Below are 21,961 nucleotides of genomic sequence, written 5' to 3'. Positions count from 1 at the left end.
TCGGGAACCGTAGCACTGCCGACTCTAGATATATCGGTAAATTATCGTTTATTTTAAAATTTAGTGCCCCATCACCCAAAAGTCGGATCGTTAGTTAAACTTGCTTGCAGCAAAACTGCCGTACATATCGACATCTAGGTCAGAGTCGCCAGAAGTCAAGTGGATTTGCTTTATTTTTTCCCTTATTTCCTCGGTACTTAACTTGGAGTCGTCGAGTGCCCATTCAAGTTGATTGGAAATTACGTAAACCAGATAAATTATCAAACCCTGATTTTAAAATTACCAGCAGCCTTTATTTAAATAATCTCATCACAAAGTTGTAATGCTTGTTTGCAGAAAGCGTCTACCTCAAATAGTTACACAGCCAAAGTTTATGGAAAAATTAAACCAAATAATAACCGAAACTTTATGTTTTAACTGTTGGGGAATGCATACAGAACATTTTCAGCAGGTATCTGGTGAGTTTTGTCTGGCATCGCTAAAAGGCTCTTCAAAGCTCTGTCCGTCAGTCACCGCGGCAGCTTTTATTCGTTAACTCTTGAGAGGCCAAAGTTATCAAGCCCCCGTAAATATATATCCGTCCACACAGGTACACATAAACACACACAAAGAGAAACTGCAGTACACAGTGGCATAAAACAAGCAATGTCTAATGAATCTTCGCACGCGGGCCAAGCCAAGTTTACGCTCGGTAAACGCTACTTGTAACTTTTCTTTTACGCTCTTTCAACTTTACTCCGTCTTATATATCTTATCTCCTTCTTTTCATCGACAAAAACACTAAACTTACCATCTTTCGCTCTGTGTATAACTGTTTAACTTTACATTACTTTAATGGCTTTGGAAATTTTCTTTTTTTTTTTTTTTTATTATAAATTAACGTCTAAAACATTTTTTTGCTGAAAATGTTTTCGGGAAGTTACAAAACACTTTTTTATTTGATATAATAGCGTATCATTTTTTCTTCGATTCACAAAAAGTTTGTAAAACAAACTTTTGAGTTTTTGCTAAAATCTTTTGTACAAAACGCCGAGGATACAGAAAACTAGGGGGCGCGGGATATGCTAGTGTAGGCTAATGAATCCTTGCACGACATACCAAAAGTTAATACGCGAATAAGTGTAGGAAACTTTTCCATAAGCTGGAGTCAGCTTTCTTATTTCTGATACTTTTATGTTTTGCTTTTGTTACCGCGTATAAACTTTTGTATTATAAGCTCTTTTTACCTCTTATTGTGCCAACTCGGTTGGTTTCTTCAGCCCCCCCCCCCGCCGCTCCTACTCTCCCCCATTGTCTTTATCACGGTGATAAATAATTTAGTGTAATAAATCTAAAAACATTCTTACGATAAATGGAATCCCTGGGAAAATAAACATCCCTGTGGTCGAGAGTTAAAAGTATGCTCAAGTGGAACAGGAATTATTTCAAAAGATTACAAAGTGGTTTTTTCAAATAATTTCATTCCATTTACCGAGCTCTGATTGAGTTTATCCTCAAGAGGTACTTTAGCAAATTCATTGTCCTCTCAGGGGAATTCTTCAACTCAATTAAGTGGTTAGATATCAATATTTCAATCCAATCTACTGTAAGCTGCAAAAGAAACCTCTTAATACGTTTTTTTATTCTCGAAGCTATCAACAATGCAACTACAATTGTTGATTTATTTCTACTACTTTATACTTTTTTCCCAGCTCGAGGGAAAGAGTGAGAGGACGAGATGTACTGCGATGTCTGGCAGATACAGCAAACATATCTTTATATTCGTTCAATATTTGTGATACACAAGAAAAATCGAAGGATTATCCGGACTCGATATGTCAGACCAGCATTAAAAATGCATCTCATCATTGATTGGAAGCCTCTGGAACGTATTGCTCCAGGAACTGAAACTCCTTGAACGCAGTGGCCTGATTACATATTATTCACAACTTTATTTATACATATTTATATTTTATGCTATACATTTCCACATATATATATGTATATTCCAGGCAGATTTTATCTTTTGTTTCCTACGTATTACAGTTCATAAAATATTTATTACTTTTCAACAAAGCTAAAAATTCTAAGGTCTCTCGGCCAAACTAATTTTAGAATTTCCAGTAAAACCCTTCTGTGGAATATATATCAGTTCTATTTTCTAGGAACTCAGATAATAATCAATAAAATTCCCATTCGAGATCGTTGATGGGCAACAGAGCTTTTATTACCAATAACAAATTTAAATTGGAAGAAATAATTAGAGGAACAAATAGTTAATGACCAAATATTTATTAACAAAGCCAAGTGGCACAAAGTCATAATTCCATCTAATCAAATATCAATAACCACCAATCAATAATCATGATGATCGTGGTATCCTCCATAAGTTCCGCCAGAATGGTCGTTACCATTAGAGTTGTGTACATCAGCGAAGAATCCGCCATGTGGGTCCACGTAGTATTTAACCGTCCTGACATTACCACCGGGCTCCTTTATTGTGTACTCGCCGACAATATGTTTACCTGGAGATAAATAACCAATCCATTATTCAATATCACTAATTAACCGCTTCTACAATAATTATGATTATGATAACTATGACTACTACTATCATCATTGTGGCTAAAGTTGCAATAAGCAAACCAAGAGCTTGGCAGCTTTGAAATGGTTAATTAATTAAGAGAATATTACCATCACGATGCTCTTTGTGACCATGATAATCACCAGTGTGATGATCCTGAACTCCATAGGCGAATTTGTACTTAGGATGCGCAATATAATCAACGTGATGGTGGCCGTGTTTGTCGTGAACTGTAACCTCGTGTCCTGGTCCCTCTACTGGCCCGTGGAAATGGGCGAAACTGTGCGCGTGACCCGCCGTCGCCTCTTGGAATCCCACGAGAACCGAGATCGCCACAAGTAATACCAACTGTCGTCGACGTCCAAAGTGGTTCGCCAAACATCAAAAAGCGGAAGTCCATTAATATATTTTATTGAACCACCGATCAAAACTTGTTATCAGCAATTAGTTTTGATTATTGATCACAGCGTTAATTATTGTAATAATTTTTGCTTACCTCCATTGTCATGTTGCTCGCTGTTACTTCTGATCTTTTCAGTTGTCCGCAGACTCAGTGATAAAATGAACCGCCAAACTCTCAGTTTTATACCCGCTTGCTGGACATTTTTTGCTACAATTACATCACCTTGTGTCGTTATTTAACGCGATAGATGTGGAACTAATGAAAAAGTTTGCAAAAACGCTTGTTCTGATTATTTATGCGAAAAAGCGTTTGCAAATAAATGTTAACTATCATGAAACGTTGTTTATCCAAGCGTTTTAATTGTCTGCAAATAGTTGTCGTTTGTTTAATTATCAATATGAAAATGTTTATTCGAAAATCAAGTCTGGATCTGCGGAGTATGAAATGAGTAAGACATTAAAGTGATGTCGCAGTAGGATCTGAGGTACATTAACTGGCTCTTAGGCCGCTAAATAGTTGCGATAGTAAACTTGCCACTTTACACGGTTGGTTAATTCCGGTGAAACATTTACTTACGCGACAAATTTAAGCTAAATTGTCGGTTTGTATAAATAATAAGTAATAAGCAATATGACTATTATGCAAATGGGATTATTTCTGTTGGCGCCTAATTTCGGTGCATTGACATTAATAAAATACTCATGTTGCATGCACGTGGATCTGAGCTGTATCTCTGGGTATGTGTTTGTATGCACGAGGTTCCAATTTGGCAACAAACCTCGGGGTTGTGGGATTCAGAGAATATAGAACTAAAACAGGATATTTCACGCCAGCAACTCGCAATTTAACTGTTTGCTTGAGCAAAGGCTCGGTATTGATCCTGGAATTTGTTACAAGCTTGCAATTCAGTGACTTTATGTCGATGCTTTTGTTTCCTTCTGAAGAGAAAATTTTCTTAACGTCAAGAAAATTACTAATGAAATTTTTATTAATTTAAATTTGCAAACTTCGAGCCCAACGCTCGTGACAGGGAAAAGTTTAAATTTGTATTTTATTTTAAAAATTTTTTCTGAATGTAAAATTACGGATTTCCGCATTTGAGATGAGTAATAGTGACAACAATAATGTATATAATAAAAATTTTACGACATTGATTGATTATTTATTTTTTCATAAGAAAAAGCAATTTTTCTTATTTAAGGAAAATGTCGAGCATGTACCAGTGAACTGGAACATTTGCCGTGGAATCATAGCTATAGACATTGTTGTATTATTTTTCGAGAAACGAACGCATTGACACACCAGAAATACTCCAATCGGCTGTGACAATGCCGGAGTTGGAAAAAAGTATGAAAAAATTTATACAAAGATGAAGGAAGACGTGGATAAATTGAATAAGGTCAATATATATCGCGAATGAGCAGCGTTTCATGAGCCATCACGCTCTAATTCTTAACTCGTTCGTACATGCATTGACTATCGTCTCAAAAAAGTTACTTTTCCAACAAAATACCAGGCTAAGAAATCACAGTATAATTTTTACCCTTATTACAAAAACTGTAAATATAAATCTTAAAAATATATATTTTAAAATAGTATAATTCATACTTACGAGTAAATCAGCACTTTACAGTAATTACTATTTTTTGCTATTCGTTTTATTTCAAAGCTCATAAAAATTATTTTCAACTCTTAATTTATGCAAAAATGTAAATTACCAAATTTTATTCAAAAATACGTGGTCTAGTTTTTTTTTTCTAATTTTAATAACCATAAAAATTTAGGTGATTTTTTAAAACGAAAGTTAATTTAAATAACAACTCGTTACTTTGATGATTATACTAGTATACTTGTTACAATAACAATTTAATCTCAGCAGTTTAATCGATAGTGGAGAACAAATTGATGGGTATAAAGTTAATAAACTAAATTGTTGACTGTAATTAACTATCAGCGGAGCACATTCAGCCTTAATATTTATTTTAATATGATAATAAAATATAAATAATAAAAAAAGACAAGTTCTCATACAGATTTAAATATTTAAAATCTAGATCCAAAGAAATAGGGCGTGAAAAGGTGGATAAACATGCCAGCTGTTTACCCATATTTTTATTTAATATTTATGTGTGTGTAGACTGGGGTGTGTGAATGATCATTTGGTTGGTGGGTAACCGCGTAAAAGCTTCTGTCATGATCCGAATGGCACTTGATGGTCCTCAGCACAGATTCACACATCTCCAGAACGACATACACCACTCGCATATCATCCACATGAATGTAAGGTGTAGTACTTATTCACCTTCTTCGTCTTCCTTTATTCGAATTTGGAATTCAAAGCTACCCATCAATAGAATGCTGCTGATGGATCGTAAAAGCTCGGATAATAAAAGCTGTTTCCCGTACTCCATCTTCTGTCGGCGTCGCCAGAGATTGTCACCCTAGCTCTGCTCTACGAATAAAAAAAAAGGAAAAAAATGAGAGTGAAAAACATTAGTTTCTTCTGACGGTGAAAAAGTCATTTTCCCATTTTATAGCGCCTATTTAATTCAATAAACTCTTTATATTATAATGTTATTAAATAATTATAAATTAATAGAGCTTTTAAGCTCCGGGACATTGATTTTTTTCTCAAGGTACATTTTAATATATATACATATATATTGGAGTGGTTCTTAAAAGGGTGTCTTTTAGAATTTTCTACAATCACTTTTAAAACGATACCTAATACAAAAAAAAATTCCCTTTAATTTTCACCTCTTAATTACAAAGGGCTGAAACTTCAAGTGAATTTTTTTTTCCGTACCTGGAACCGATTGAGCGTCCATCGTAAAAAATTTAAAAAATCACCTCTATAAGGATCACTCTGATATTTATATATATGTATAAACTTAAAAATAAAATATCACAGGTGATGAATGTATGAATACATATATTTATTATATAAAGTAGAGGGATAAGAAGAATCTAGTTATTTGGTTATCGCGCACTTTAATCATGATGATATAGTCTGGGAGAAATGTTCCGCACCTGTTCCTTGTTAATATTGAGGTGATTGATGCTACCGGGCAGACGAGAACGTGACACCGTCTCTCTATCGAGGATTATCGCAACACTAAATGTAATTTTTCAAACCTCACATAAATTTCACTCCGTAGAAACTCGCAGAATAGATCGCACCGAATACGTGGGATCTAGATCCAGATCTTAATCTACAAGTTGTCTATTTTTCTTGTTTTACTTGTCGCTTGTGTTGGTGGATTTTTTATTCTTAACGAGGGGAAATAAATAAAACGTATGATGGTAAAAAAAAAAATAGCAATAAAAGAAAAAACGTAAGTGCATTTGACAGTAAAATAAATGGGAGAAATAGTAAATTTATGTCGTCAGTTTCATTTACGTCGGTTTACGATGAAAGATACGCTCGAGATGCCGTTGAGTATCAATACCCGGTGAATATAAGCCGATTTATGTGTCTTATGGAACATCAGAGCATCTCGACCCAACACTCTTTAGTTCTTGGGTCATAGTCATCACTTTAATGCGCTTATATTGAAAGTGCCGTCTGTTTAAGTGAAAAGTCGTTTATGCAATATATTTTTACTTTTTTTATGGGATAATAAACTTTTTTCATACTTAATTGATAAATATTTTACGGCTTCCACCAGCCCCGTCAATTTTTATTTATCGATTTTAAATTATTATGGTTATTTATGCCACAAATAGATGCTTTTAAGTGTTCAAACTGAATTATTCATTACTATGAAAATTTCCAAACTTTTCAAAGTACTGTAACTTTTTAACGAATGATCTTACGATATTTTTTATTGATAACAAACCTGTAGGAAATTTAATTCTCTATAATTTTGATCTCAGTAAAAAATATCCTAATTTTGATACTCTAAGAAATATAGCCATTTAAAGTTATTGAAAAAGTATATATAATTATAATTTTCCAAATTCTTAAAAGCACTGTATCTTTTAAAAAATCAATGTTAGAAAATTTTTTACAGAGACCAAAATTCAAGAAAATTAAATTTCTCATCCCACTAATATCATAAACATCAAATTCCATACCTTTTGCGAATGCCACTCATAATAATTATTATTTTGAAAACTTTTGTTAATAAATTCAAATGACAGTTGAAAATTATGAAAATTTAATGAAAGAGCTACAAAAAGAAAAAAAAATGAATTATAAAATAAAAATGAACTTTTGTCTAGTCTGTAGCTCATCGAGACGACGTGCCCAGTATTTTAAGGAACTAAAATCCTCAAGCTCATCCTGCAGACTTGAATTAAATAGCTAACTAGTACTTCTGTTCACGTAATATTTGTAAGTCTAGATTATCAATTTTATATAACCGGCATAATCCCATTTGAATTGAGTATTATAAGGAAAATAATGCTCATTGTAATATTATTTGCCCGCGTTTAATGTAAAGTAAATTTTTGAAAATGAAAACAATTTAATTATCATGCGAACAATAAATTAATTATTATAATATACTATTTTGTAGGATAATTTTATTGATGAAATCCCGGATAAAATTATTAATTATAAATTCATGAGGACTAACATAATTATTCATATCATAATTATGTCCCGCGAGCCTTGTAGTAATTAGTTTTAAATTATTCGAAAATGCATTTATCGATTTATTTAAAATATTATTAAATTTCATTGTGCGCTGGGAGTTTTATGTCTGTTATAAATTAATCATATTTTTGCGTCACTTCATTTATGGAAAAACAGGAATAATATAATTTCGCGTGACAAAACAAAAACTCAAATTACCGTTCAAAGTATACATATGTATAATATATATGTGTAAGCAGAAAATGCAATTGACGCAAAAGAGACGTAATAAATAAATAAAAGTGGCAATATCAGCTCGGGCAACTTTACAACGACACTTAAAAAATTCCGGATGTCTGAACGGCTCGAGTGAGACCACTTGAAAATTGCCAAAGTGTACCACCTAAATAATCTTAATTTTTCTCTGTCTCTGGTCTCGGTGTTTGTGTGAGTGTATTTCACCAAAAGAAAACTCCTACCTAGAATTGTGTGCTACTGACGTCAGCATCTTTTTCTTTAAACTTTTTTACTTTTTTTCCCGGATATTTATTATTATTATTTCTATTTATCAACAAAAACATTAGTATCGCCAACGACAAACAAAACTATTTATTTTATTTATTCTTCCAATTAATTATACACTTTTTTTTAAATATTTAAATTTCCCGCTAAAAATTATAATTTATTTCTATTATTTTCTTTAACTGTGAAGTCAAAATCAAAAAAAAAATTAAGAAATGAGACTACAATATTACTGCCAAAAATTATAATTATGAAATATTACAGATTCTAATAAAAATAGTAGGGCAGAACGGCCATCCTAAAATTGGAAGAAAAATATTTTTTGAAATTGTCATTTTTTACAGTTAAGAGAAGTAATTAAAAATTAAAAAAAGAAAATTATTACCTTCACTCGGGACTGAGGTTTATTTTAATTAAAATATTTTACCGCCATTGTGCCTTTTTTGCATAATTAAATTAAGTAATAAAAAAAGGTACTAATTTAACATAACAAAATAATCCAATTATCGTATTATTAATTTCCAATAAAATCAATTTAATTCTAATTTAAACTGACATATCTGTAATAACGTTTTAACATTTTCCCCGCTATTAATAATAAATATAACAAGTAAAATAAATTAGACAAGAAGAATATATTATTTATTCTCAACTAAAAAATAATAAAATTATTTTTAAAATATATATTATTATTTCATTATGCAAATATTATTTATATATGTAAATTTACCCAAAAAATTGAATTTTTAATGTCAGAATAATTTGAATAAAAAAGCAAAAGACGTCTGCATGACGTAGAGCGAAAAACGATACGTCTGGCGCCATCTCGCGGCCCATGATTTAAATCATAAATAATTCCCTGTACTTTTTTCTTTGGCTTACCGTTTCCCTACACACGCACAAGTCCTCAGTGACCCGAAGTCTCGGCCATTTCGTAACGAGATCCTCACCGGTAAGTACCACAAACTTTGCTCCTCTAATATTAACCCTCTGTATTATTAATTATTTATGAATTAAATACGCGATCAATACTTTATCTGAATAATTCGTACCAGTATTAATACACACCTAAATTTATATTTAAACAAATCGATAGGAATTAATAATGGAAGATTCAAAAGCGGACTTAACCTCTAGCCACGTGCCGAAGAAATTGACCCAAGAGGAGATTAACAAAATGCGTGCGCAGGATTCGCGTCTGGTGCCGGAAAATCGGGCATTAATGTTAGAAAAAGATGCTAAAAAATACTGGGATTTATTTTACAAGCGTAACGACACGCGGTTTTTCAAAGACCGCCATTGGACGACACGTGAGTTCGCGGAATTAGTGACTATGAGTTCTCGCGACGGATCAATATTTGAAGTCGGATGCGGCGTCGGGAATTTAATTTATCCCTTGTTAGAGGACGGATTAAATTTTAAACGTATATATGTCTGCGATTTATCTCCGCGAGCTATCGATTTTGTCAAGGTACATTTATTCTCATTACCACTAGAAATTTATTCTATTACTTTTAATTATCATTTTTTTTTTTTTATTATAATTATAGAACCATCGCCTCTATGATGAAAATAAAATAAAAGCATTTCAAACGGATATTACTACAGATAATTGTTTTTCACAAATCGATCAACACGTGGACGTCATTACTTTGATATTTGTTCTTTCCGCCATTCACCCAGATAAATTTAATATGTACTTATTATTTTAATTAATTTGATGATTAATTCATTTATTTAATCTGCTATTTATTAATTAACAGATTTATTTACAGGGTCGCTACTAATTTATTCAATTGTATGGCCAAGGACGGAGTCCTTTTATTCCGTGATTACGGACTTTATGACATGGCGCAGCTGAGGTTCAAACCGGGACACAAGATTGCTGATAACTTTTACATGAGGCAAGACGGAACGAGGTAGGTTTTACTCTTCACAAAATTACCCGCCGTTTTTAATTGAAAAAACAATTAAATGATTAAATTTTCAATTTTTAGGAGTTATTATTTTGCTACGGAAGAGGTCAAGAGCATTTTCGAGTCAGTCGGCTTCGAAACACTGACCTGCGAGTACGTAAACAGGCGCACGGTCAATGTTAAAGAAAATGTCGATGTCCCAAGGATTTTCGTTCAAGCGAAATTCAAAAAACCTTGAAGAGTATGAGTAAGTATTGCTAATTTATTTGATATTACAATGAAAAAATTTAATGATGACTTCATAGTTCAGCTGATTTGTTGTTGATGTATTACTTAGCAATGTCTTTCGCTCCTATCTGATTGCCTTCATTCAATTATTTTATTGATTTTCCGTTTGAAATTGTCTAACAAATTTTTTTTACTTCCAGAACTCGAGATGTGCTGAATAAATCATCAAAAGTGATCTTCATTGTTAGGTAATTTCTACACATTGAAAAAACTTTAATTTCTATATTTTTGCAATGATGACTTCATAGTTCAGCTGATTTGTCATTGATGTAATACTAAGCAATGTCTTTCGCTCCTATCTGATTATTATATTTTTAATCGTCTAATTATTTTTTTCACGAAAAAAAATTTCTAATTAATTGATTTATTTCCAGAACCGAAAATAATCGCAGTCACCCTACGTCGAGAATATGTACCAGGTGATTATAATTTAATTTTATGTGAATTATTATTGTTATTAATTAATTTAAGATGATGAATTCATAGTTCAGCTGATTTATAATTGATGTAATACTAAGCAATGTCTTTCGCTCCTATCTGATCATTTTAAATTAATAATAGAAAATTTTTCTCATGTAAATTAAATTTCTAATGAGTTTTCTATTTTCAGATCTGGAATAATAATAGACCGGGTTGCAATCCATCCTACCTCAAGGACATTTAAATATCAGGTAACTATTAAATTAATTACTTAAAGTTATTAATATCAAAAAGTGAGGAGTAAAATGGAGGATCCCCAGCATTTTATTTTAGCATTTTCATAGTATCTCGTATTGCCCCTCCCTCCTTAATAATTTAAAATGATGAATTCATAGTTCAGCTGATTAATTGTTGATGTAATACTTAGCAATGTCTTTCGCTCCTATCTGATTATTATATTTATATATTATAAGCTCATATATTTATTATAATTAAATACTTAAAATGTTTATTTTATTTTTTCAGATTTCCAGAACGTGAATAATTTAAAACTTCAAGAAAAAGAAATTTATTAGAAGGTTATTTTATTTTCTTATTCATTTCCGGTCTCAAATAATTTTTTTTAAATCAAAATAGTAATTAAAATTAGATAATCCAGCATACTAATAGCCAGATCAGAATTTAATCAATTTAAACTAAATTATCATTAAATATTAATTAAATTTCTTCGTAATTAAATTTAATAGCATAACAAGTCAATCGAAATATTAATTTTCTCTGTACCAGCTACCGATCTAATTCTATAATTGAACAAGTTTTTTTTTTTAATGATTAAAACATTTTGATGAAAATGTAAACTGTTAAACTCGGTTATATATTCATAATTTATCGAAGTATTTATTTATATTTCAGCTGAACCCGCTCGCTTGACCGGACCGTCAATTATTTAATGAAATGGTGTCACAACCTCAGGTACGTTAAATAAATCATATGAAATATATTCGATAGCTTAAATAATTTATTCAGATATATTAACAAATTAATAATAAAATGATGTATTACCAAGGGATTGATATTTAATGATATTTACAACTCACACGTCACTACCACTGACATAACTAAATTAAACAATAAATTAATTGTAATAATTTATCAGTTATTTAATAAAATACATTTTATTTGTTTTAGATCTCGAGGCAGTCTACCAGTTCCTCTACTCGAAATTGGTAAATATTTCATTCATTTTTATTTTAGTGATGAATTTTTTTTTTAATGATGAATTCAAGTACTGAATCTTTCGTGAATGATAAAAAATTCAAATGTATTAGCTCTATCTGATAGAATTATTTTATTTATTCGCAATTAATTTTTAACTATTCTCGTGTATTAATTTTGAAAATGAATTTCAGGTCTACGGCTTCAAACCTGTGCAGCTGAAACGTTCACACGGTTCTCTGGGGATTAAATAATAAAATGATTAATTTAAATAAATAAAAGTAATAATTTATTTACCTTGAGATCGACGTCTTCTGTGGATGGAGTTACCCAGAGGACATCTTGTACAATAAACACATAAAAACAATATAAATACAGTTATTAAAATAACGGAAGCTATTAATCCGCTGAAACGTTTTCCATAATCCCTTTAAAATGAATAAATAAGTATTTTTAAATATTTAGTTGTTACTAAAAGGTTCCATTGATTATGTACGATAACTAGATTCGTATATAAATATCGTGGGATTAAATATAAAATCTGACATTTGGGACATGAGAAATGGATAGATTATTTTATAAGAACTACAGATGTCACAAGATATCGGGTAATTTAATAAATTTTTGAGTCTGATCGATTGGAAATATATATTTTAAGAATTAGAGACTCTTACCAGTGACGGGCTTCGATAATGGGGCAGCAGTAATAGTAGTTCATTTCAAAGTTATAACAGCATGTAACTCGAAATGATTTAAAAGGATCGCTACATATTTTTTCATTTGAGTTTTCGGTATTTTTACATTTTATCTCTATTCCATTTGTGTCTATGACTGAAAATAGAATTTATTTAATTATTTAAAGGTCACTTTGGTTTAAACGGAATTTTTTATCTGATAAAGTTTTTTACTTTTTAAAGTTCAGAGCTATTTTAATTGGAGTATAATCATTTTTTTTTTTTTTTTTTTTTTTCAAGTTATTCTACAAATCGGATTGTAATTAAGTTCACATTCAAATTTACTCCTAATTTTTTACAGTTTACAATATGAATTTTTATACATATATACCAATTTTTAAATTTAGTGAAACCTAAACTTACAATTAACCTCAATAAGACAATTTATAGATAAATTGAGAAAAATATTCAGTCCGAACTGGGATTCGAACCCAGACCATGTCGGAATCGCCGAGTGCTTTACTGGAGTTTCATTTTTGGACATTTAATCATTTATTTTAATTAATAAAAAAGTATAATAGTGTCATAAAAGTATCTTTATACATATTTTGAACATAAATTGCGTCTTTATCAAATTTTATTTGAATTTCGGGTGTCCAAAATTGGTACCTCTACTTCACAGGTATTGAATCTTAGTCTGTAGTGATAAGAGCTTCCATTTAGAAAAAGGGCAAAATTATCTGCAAACTCTTCTTAAGTTGTTAGTAACTATTCGAGTACTTCATAAATATTAGAAATCACTTAAAACCGTAATAACTTTTTAAATTTCAAAATTATCAATTTTTATTATTTGACCTTTTTTATAGGCAATAAAATTTTATTTAAAAGTCATTTCCGTAATTTTTTATGAGATATGAATATTTATAAAGTTATTAGTGATTTTGTGAAATAAAATTTTAAATTTTAATATTGTTATTTATTTTTTTTTAATAGTTGTATTTAAATAAAAAATTTTTGTTTGTCACACTAGTATTTGACAGCTATAATTTGTCAAGACCTAAAAAAAAATATATATAGACACAGTATTTTGTTTGACTAGATCAAGATCGCAGGGTCAATGAACTCGATTTAATTGAAAAATTTTTCGAATTCGCGGGTTTATAATTAAAACTCCGGGAACGGAGTAATAGAGATTGTTAAGAAATAAAAACGTGTGTTTTTGTCGAAAGTATCTCAAGTGTCAGTTGTTAATAAAATTGAATTCACTTTCGCAATTGCGTATAGAGAAATCCAGAAAAGCGCTTATGTTTAAAAAATGAAAGCAGCAAGAGCTGACGGCCTGGATATTAAATATTTTATTTATTTATTTATTTATTGTAATTTTATTTTTCTCTGCACTCACCGCAGCCGATTAGCATGATTACTAGTCCAACGATAGATTTATCTGAAATAACGCATCTAAGAGCTTCAAACATATTTTATATTTTAACCAAACTTTCTTATTACTCCTTTTAAAAATCTTAATTAGCACATTATTATAGCCACTAAACCTAAAAAGCAACCCGAGAAAAAAAATGAATTAAAAATAAATATAGCTATCAAACAAGTGAATAATAAGTTCAATTGATGATTACTTCAAAAAAGGAGCTAGAAAGTGTCGCAATGTACTTTTAACCATCTGCCGTCTCCTCAAGGCATTAATTAGCTGCCGTGCTCTACAAATTATTTTATTGCACACCTCAAGCGCGAACGCTGTGTCCCTCATTTAAAACTCTAATAAAACCCAATTGGAAAATTGTAATTAGACTTAATCGGAAATTTCTGATTAACCAACTACTGGCAGCAGCATTAGTGTGACAGTAGAATTAAAAAAGAAAATTATTTAAATGTTGACAACTGAGCAATTAAGGTGTGCACTTTAGCATTTTCCCCGATTTTATTTTTTATAACACAAACTTTTATAAATTTGTTTGTTCGTCATTAAAAATTATAATTACTATTTGCGGAATTTATAAGCAGGCCGTCTACCAACAGTCTTTACGTTATTAGTCTTCTTTCTATTTACTGTTTCGTAGCATTACATCAGGAGTATCAAGAGTTTATATTACGTTGATAAACAAACCTCGTGTTTGGATAAATGCCAGTATTAGTTGTTGCTTCATATATTTATTCCTGTCTTTTACTTTCTTTTCGTCAATCTTCATTATTTATTCAAAAAAAAAAAAAAAACTTATTTAACTCATGATTAAATTTTTTATACTAAAGTTAGACTGATTTAATCATAATTTCGATTATTATCTTAATTTTAATTTGAATTTCGAAAAAATTAAAAAATAATTTCCAATTAAAATTATTCCAGTTAATTTTAAAAATATTTTGAATAAAAAAAATAAATTTAGAGAAAAAAAAATTAAACATGCGACGACCTAATTTACTGACCTTAATGACAAATTAAAAAATAAAAAATTTCTTTTACAGATATTACACAATAAAAATCTCGATTTTAGATTTTTTTTTTTTTCGATTACTTTCACTGAGTACAAGACGTGCAAAGAATTTTTGTTTTAAAATAACTATATGTACATTTATATATTTATATAAATGTGGATGGTTGTCTGCTCGAGTATAAATTTATAAGTTAATTTAATCCGTATATTTTCTTACGCCTAATGAAGCACAAAGAAAATATTTACTTGGGTGTTAATAATTTCTCTGGAATCCAAGTGATGTTTCCATGGTAAAGTGAAACTTTGGGAATGATATCGAGGTATTGTGAGATACTGGGGGGTCTAGTGTTATATTAAGATGAAGACGATATGTGTAACATGTGTCAAACGGTAACAAAAGTATTGCTCAAGAGTTAGTTGTATTGACGAAAGCTAAAACAAAGTTAAGAAAGTCTATTGTAATTCGTGGATGGTCGTGACCCAACAGTATTTATATATGTGCCGGCGTGACCGGTTCAATTTAGTCAGCGTGGAATTGTTCATCAGCGAACAATAATTAGTTTCGCGTCATTATCCCAAGCGTCAACACGCTGATTTGCAGTAAAATTGTCTAGTGTTTTGAAATATTAATAAACAAAGTGGTAAAAAGTGACGATGAAATTGTTGGTAAGAACGCGCATAGAAATTGAAAAAAAAAAAAAGAAAATTTATTTATTTAACTGTATTCTGATAAATAATTCAATTGCAGATTATCTTGGGGATTGTTACGCTGACGTTGGCTAATAAAAATAAAACTTTAAGTGCCAGGACCTATGATATCGATTTTATTGACGAGAATGAGGATAAGAGTGCGAGTAATCCTCAGAAAAGAGATTCTGGATATTTTTATTCCCGACCTCGTTTGTCTTTTGCAAGTAGAATTAAAAATACAAGACTATCTGGACGTATTGTGAGACCATTTATGACGTATGGCCCGCCGAAGAGTCCGGTCAACTCTTCAACGAAAAATAAGTACGAGAATGTTAATTTGAGTCGACCGAATCCACAGTTTCAAGCTCCGGATCCGCTGAAACTTACGGAATTCACCCAACCTAGTCCGATAGCCAGCCAGAATGAGGAACCATTCAAGCTCAATTCGGCGAAATATCTGCCTCCGAAAAATCAGAAGCTGCCTTCTCATTCGGCGACTTACTTCAACCGTCCTCAAGCTCCACAAAATTTCGAAAGCCAAAAACTCCGACCGAATCCTTCAGCCAACGGTCAAATATCTGACGCGGCCCAATTTTTGCAGCAGAACGCTCAAGCTATTTCGAATCTATACCAAAGGCCGGCGACTAATCAGAATTATGAACCTCTTCCTGAAAAGAGTTTGAGTGGCAGCGTCAATAGCATTGCCAGTGCCAGCGCTGGTGTCAGCGATTTTATAAGCTCGCGGTCTCATCAATCGGAAGCTCTGCCCTCTTATGCATCAGGGACTCTCGAACCTTACAGATCACTCGAGCAAATCCAGTCACGGGAAAAAGACCAACTGATTTCGGAACTTCGTCACCAATTGGCCGTACAGGATTCCGCACAATCGGGACAGAGGTACGATCATCATGGAGACTATTTATCAAATTTTCCAATTCAAAATAACGGTGATAAATTAAATTACGGATTTATCGGGCAATCTGTTTATGGGTCTGTCAATTCGGTGGACCAGGCGGCACTAGGGGGATCAGGAACATCTGTGCCAGCAGTTCATCAACCGCAAAATACCAATCAAGGAAACTCTCACCCGTCAAACTCTCTTCCCACGTCAGTCCAAATACCCGGAGCGTTTCCGTTTCCTCAGTACGCCGAGGGATTTGCGCCGGTAATTGGTGGCACAAACTTTGTGACCGGTACCAGTTTACCGAGCTATGGCTCTACTTTCTTTGGATCAAATACTCCCGGACAGATTGACTCGCCCACTCACTTCTCTATTCCCATACCTACCGTCGCAAATAATAACAAGCCTTTGACGCCACCAAAACCTTCCTTTCCATCTTTTCACCCAGTTTCTGCTGGACACGGGATACCCTCTACATCAATAAGTTCTGGCCAAACATCAGTAGTTCATCCTCAACCACTACCACATCCTATCCATCCCATTCAACCCATCCAACCAGTCCATCACGTTCATCCAGTTTATAACATCCAAACAATTCCCGTCAGTCCTGTAGTTTTAAAACCCGTAAAACCAGTATATCCCGTCTACTATCCGACTGTTCCGTATGTATTACAAAAGCCATCGGCTCCAACAACTCCACAGACATACGCCCCATCATACTCAGTAATAAAAGCCGCTCAAATTTGGTGATTACTAAATTACTACTCCCTAACCCTTGATAACTCTGTAAATAGATTTATTTATTAAAATAAAGTAATCAAAAATTAACATTGACTTTTATTTTATTCTAATTTAAGTTATGACCAAATTAGGACTTAAATGCTCCAGAGTGACGGATGCCAACGTAATTAAGAATCCCACGTCACCTAATATTTAACGTTGGAAAGTAGACAGGTAGACGTGAAAATTGTGCAGCGTACGTGCTTACTTCCGACGAAAAAAAAAACTCTCACCAAAGTTCAGTTACACTTGACTCCTGATCGACGTGCTCTATTATTTAGATCGCGACCTCGAAAGTCATTTAATGTATTCCAGCCACGCGCCCTTGTGTCTTCTGCATACATAATACCCCGAGATCAAGAGATTAGTTTAGTAACGAAATGTCACTGCATTATTTTTAAAAATACCATCCTCTGTCTCGCATCCCCATCATCCGTCACCCGTTTTATAAATAGCTAATTACCACCCCCACTTTAGATTAACCATAAGTGTAATTAGCACACACTCGAGCATAACTTCAAGTGTTTAATATTCAAAGTCAAGGTTTGACATTAATATGTTATGGTCTTGGCTCATGAGTGTCTCGACGGAAGTTGCATTCACTTTCTGCCACTGACCCAAATCTCTAGCTTTTCATTTAAATCCATTGAAATATATATACTTTTACTTATATATCCATTTGCTGTCGGTATTAGTATAAACCACAAGGGGATTTCCTTCTAGCCGGTCTATCATCATCATCATCATTGTGATTATAACTATCATTCGAGAAATCATGATGTGATATTAGTGGAGCAAAAAGTATATCTTATAAACCACACCCTATTTTTAAATAGAAATTATATATCTTTCAATAAAGAAACAAAATGAACAACAAACAAAAGTAATTTAATACCACACCAGCGATTCCCATGCCATTGACTCCAAAGCTGTTTATCGAGAGTGAAAGGTTCGAATTACCCCTTTACTAAACGCTTGTGTGGCTCTGCACATCTCTGTACCAGCCCCAGTTACAGTCCCAGAGTATATCTATTGAAAAACTTAATTTACAACCAGAGCAAAAAAAGGAATAGAGTAACAACAGGAGTCTTATGAAGCATTTCCGCTTATTAAAAGATTTCAATGGAGATAAAATACAGAAAAAGTTAAAACCCCCAGTACATTTCCATCAAACGGACTGATTTCGCGGGGTAATTTAGAGCAAACGTGGCTTTATGACTTACACATTCAATCAGACAATTAAACTTTCTTCACTTACGATCTCATAAATTACAAGTCCCATCTTTCAATTTATTCATAATTCATGTAGATTAATAACTTATGCATAATATCCGTGTATTGCGGTTTAAATAACAATATGATTGGCGATTTAATCTCCTGGGAACTCGATAACAGCTAAACAGGATCGAGGAAAAACGTTAAGTATAATAATCACACCCATTGTTATTTTTTCTCACTTAGTAAAACATGAAATGTTTTGTTCTATTGTTGCTTGCTGATGAATAATATCGATATATTTTAATAATAATCAGCTCGGACAGGAAAAATATTAAATCGCGAGGAATGTATTTAAGTATATGTTCATTACACATATGAATATATATGTATTGATTGAAATTAATAGCTGCGACAGTTTATAAATCTGACGAGTTAGTGAGCGTATGTAGATGTAATTTTTGTATAGATTTTACCTTCACCTAGACCTCTCATTTCTCCCATATATAAACAAGAGGGGATCCGGATATAAAGCCTGTCCCCTCGATAGCACTACTATCACAACCGACACTTCACTCTTAATCACTTGGTGGGCACTCTGTTGTAAATTTACAGTTAATAAAGTCACCCCTGGAAGAACGATGCGACTGGTGAGTTATTCTACTTAAAACTCTAACGTTTATTTAATATATTCCGCTAATTAGATAATTTTGTTTAAAATTTGTGACAGATATTGGTAACATTGTTGGCAGTAGTGTCCTCTGGACTGTCACGAGATATTCGTAATGAAAGACGGCTTCGTAAGTATGGGCCAGTGCCACCTAAAGATAAACGAGGCTCTGATTATCATCATTCTGGACAGTCTTATTTCACACCCTCCAATGCGCCTGCCAGTCATTCTGGTGGCTCGGGGTACTCTGGAGGTCCATCGAGTTCAAAGGGCTATGAAGCTCTAGCTAATTACGCAGGACAGTCATCAAGCTCAAAAGGTTATGAAGCCTTAGGAAATTATGGAGGGCCACCGTCGAGCTCGAAAGGTTACGAAACACTAGGAAGCTACAGCGGACATGGTGGAAACAGTTTCAAGTTTGGAGGAGGCAGTATAGGTCACGGAAGTGGTTTGAATTTAGCAGCTTTAACTCTTGGACAAGCTTACATGCCAGCGTCATATGGATCTTTGTCGTCTGGAAAAACTGGACCTGTAACTTTTGGACTTGGAACAGGATCGCAGAGCCAAGCCTACATGAGTCCAGTTTATGCCTCTTCAGCACAAACAGTTTCTTCACTGGGTATCCAAGGAATGCAAGGGATTCATGGGTATTCGGGATCTCAAGTTAATTTACCTGTCATTAGCTTAGGATCAGGCTACTCATTCCCGGGTGCCGGGTCCAGTGCTCAGAGCTACAGTCTTCCAGTTTCCAGTCACGGTGTAACGGGTGGATTAGTAATCGCAAGTCCTCAAGGATCTTATAGTCCCAGTAGTTCATCTGTCTACAGCACTCAGTCATCACCGACACCATCTTCAAGTTATGAGTCTCCGTCCTATCAAGCCCAATCTGGACCAAGTTCTAATTACCACATGGGATCCAGTTCTACTTCTGGTTATCACGTGCAATCTACAGCTTCAAGCCCCAGTTATCACATGGCGCCGAGTCCTAGCTATCAAGTAGCATCCAGCGGAGCATCACAAAGTCTCAATCACCACGTCGGGTCTACTGGATCAAGTTCTAGCTATCAAATAGCTTCGTCACCTTCCAGCGGGCATACAGCCACCGAATCAAGTTATCCATCATCATACTCCGAACCAAGTTATCAATCCGAGAACACTTACTCTAACCCTTCTTACACAGTGCCCAGCACTAATTACGGGACACCCTACAGTCACTCAACTCCAAACGTCATTTACTCACCACCCGCAGGATACACAAGTCAATCTTCTTACCCGCCCACCAGTTACTCGAATTCTCTTATTTCTTACGCGCCCTCACAGAATTCCTATAGCAGCCACAGTAACCAGAATTCCTACTCATCGCCCGAATCCAGTTACTCTCCGTCTCAATCCCAGTCACAACCAAACGCATACACCCGGGAGCAACAATCCGCTTACTCAAACACCAACCCCATGTACTTAACTTACGCTTACAAACATCTCAGAAATGGTAAAACCGATCCTAAATACGACACCATTTCCTACTCAAACTCCGATCAGCTTTTAGATTAAGTCTTGCCAAATTTCGCTTGATTGCCAGAATTACACTATTTGTTTTTGTTTTTGTTTTTTTTTTTTTGTTTGTTAATCTAGACGTTACTTAATATTTATTAATGTATATTTAACTGTTTATTTATATAATATTGATTAATTATCAAGTATTACATTTTTTGCGTGATATTTTAGATGAAAGTATAATTTTTTTGTTGCTGGTTATATTTAAATATTGTGAAATTCCCCTGCTCGATATTAATTACTTTTGATGTAAGAAAAAATGTGTAGAAAAAAAAAATAAAAAAATGAATTACATGTATAGTGAATTACAAGAGTAAACACCTTTCTAAATATTTATTAGTTGAGAAAGTATTGTAGAGTACGTACGATGGAAAGTACTCTATTTCATTTATTAATCCGATTTACTGCTTCTTCGGTGGTTATTTTAACAATTTATCACTTGTTACTTGTTTTTTATTATCCTAGTAATTAGTAAATAGTTGTTTATTATGTTCCTCATATTTATGTCTATAATTTCAATGTACAAATGAAACATTTTTAATAAATGAAAATAAAGTTTAAAAAAAAAAAAATGATGAGTAGTTTTTTTGGTCTTTTCATTATGTTGCGATATTATAAATTTTTGAAATAAAAAAGGTCAAGTATTTAGAATCCAGCTTAGCTATAACTCCCATTGAAAGCTCATTTCCAATGATTTCAAGGTATAAATAGCCAGTACAAGCTTACGCGCTAAAAGTGATCGCTACGATGAATTCAATGGCCAATGCACCTGACCCACTTTTCACATGCATGCGCGTAGATTTATTTATTTATTTATTTATTTACTATAATAATTAAAAAAAATTTCATCCATATGTAAATTTAAATATTTACTCCACGAGGCAATTTCTCGGTCAGCAAAAAAATAAAATAAATTGGCAGGGGTCAGTCGAAAAAAATTATGGGAAAATAAACTTTTACTTTTTACTGAGGAATCTGAAAATCATTAGGTGGCTTTCAGATAAGTGAAAGACGTCAAAAAAAGTCGAATGAATATGTATTAATTAACATGGACATTAACGTATCAGAATAGAGTTAACGCATGAAAGCATGATTAATTGATGGGTTGCAATTATTAATAAATA

At 32.8% G+C, this 21,961-nt stretch overlaps 3 protein-coding genes, 1 long non-coding RNA gene and 4 other non-coding genes across 8 annotated transcripts; 7 read left to right on the top strand and 1 right to left on the bottom strand.

Moving 5' to 3' along the window:
* Positions 1 to 2,334: 2,334 nt before the first annotated feature.
* Positions 2,335 to 3,071, bottom strand: LOC103578795 (cuticle protein 7-like). Its single transcript, XM_008559981.2, has 3 exons — positions 3,060 to 3,071; positions 2,674 to 2,911; positions 2,335 to 2,504 (listed from the first exon to the last, which is right to left on the bottom strand). Exons 1-3 carry the CDS (start codon positions 3,069 to 3,071, stop codon positions 2,335 to 2,337), a joined length of 420 nt encoding a protein of 139 aa, XP_008558203.2.
* Positions 3,072 to 8,971: 5,900 nt separating this feature from the next.
* Positions 8,972 to 12,301, top strand: LOC103578760 (tRNA N(3)-methylcytidine methyltransferase METTL6). The gene is made up of 12 exons (XR_001345381.2): positions 8,972 to 9,019; positions 9,164 to 9,538; positions 9,618 to 9,763; positions 9,843 to 9,986; positions 10,065 to 10,230; positions 10,412 to 10,459; positions 10,646 to 10,690; positions 10,882 to 10,942; positions 11,217 to 11,269; positions 11,604 to 11,663; positions 11,880 to 11,917; positions 12,101 to 12,301. It is a non-coding gene; the product is annotated as a tRNA N(3)-methylcytidine methyltransferase METTL6 (long non-coding RNA).
* LOC128667702 (small nucleolar RNA snR60/Z15/Z230/Z193/J17) lies at positions 10,265 to 10,351 on the top strand. Its single transcript, XR_008403652.1, has one exon. It is a non-coding gene; the product is annotated as a small nucleolar RNA snR60/Z15/Z230/Z193/J17 (small nucleolar RNA).
* Positions 10,496 to 10,582, top strand: LOC128667703 (small nucleolar RNA snR60/Z15/Z230/Z193/J17). The gene has a single exon (XR_008403653.1). It is a non-coding gene; the product is annotated as a small nucleolar RNA snR60/Z15/Z230/Z193/J17 (small nucleolar RNA).
* On the top strand, positions 10,732 to 10,820 carry LOC128667701 (small nucleolar RNA snR60/Z15/Z230/Z193/J17). Its single transcript, XR_008403651.1, has one exon. It is a non-coding gene; the product is annotated as a small nucleolar RNA snR60/Z15/Z230/Z193/J17 (small nucleolar RNA).
* Positions 11,063 to 11,149, top strand: LOC128667700 (small nucleolar RNA snR60/Z15/Z230/Z193/J17). Its single transcript, XR_008403650.1, has one exon. It is a non-coding gene; the product is annotated as a small nucleolar RNA snR60/Z15/Z230/Z193/J17 (small nucleolar RNA).
* Positions 12,302 to 15,556: 3,255 nt separating the features above from the next.
* Positions 15,557 to 17,446, top strand: LOC103578759 (uncharacterized). The gene is made up of 2 exons (XM_008559930.1): positions 15,557 to 15,693; positions 15,776 to 17,446. Exons 1-2 carry the CDS (start codon positions 15,682 to 15,684, stop codon positions 17,366 to 17,368), a joined length of 1,605 nt encoding a protein of 534 aa, XP_008558152.1. The 5' UTR covers positions 15,557 to 15,681; the 3' UTR covers positions 17,369 to 17,446.
* A 1,737-nt stretch (positions 17,447 to 19,183) lies between these two features.
* LOC103578758 (DNA-directed RNA polymerase II subunit RPB1) lies at positions 19,184 to 21,347 on the top strand. Its single transcript, XM_008559929.2, has 2 exons — positions 19,184 to 19,263; positions 19,344 to 21,347. The coding sequence occupies exons 1-2, from the start codon at positions 19,255 to 19,257 to the stop codon at positions 20,832 to 20,834; spliced, it is 1,500 nt and encodes a 499-aa protein (XP_008558151.1). The 5' UTR covers positions 19,184 to 19,254; the 3' UTR covers positions 20,835 to 21,347.
* The last annotated feature ends 614 nt before the right edge of the window (positions 21,348 to 21,961 follow it).

Source organism: Microplitis demolitor, chromosome 4 (assembly GCF_026212275.2).
Source record: "Microplitis demolitor isolate Queensland-Clemson2020A chromosome 4, iyMicDemo2.1a, whole genome shotgun sequence".
Taxonomy (NCBI): Eukaryota; Metazoa; Arthropoda; class Insecta; order Hymenoptera; family Braconidae; genus Microplitis; species Microplitis demolitor.
This window is presented reverse-complemented; position numbering and strand designations above follow the sequence as displayed.

Excerpts from the sequence above, each read along its gene's own strand:
- LOC103578795 (XM_008559981.2), bottom strand. Across the intron at positions 2,505-2,673 it reads TCACAAAGAGCATCGTGATG|GTAAACATATTGTCGGCGAG; the intron begins GTAATATTCTCT and ends ATTTATCTCCAG.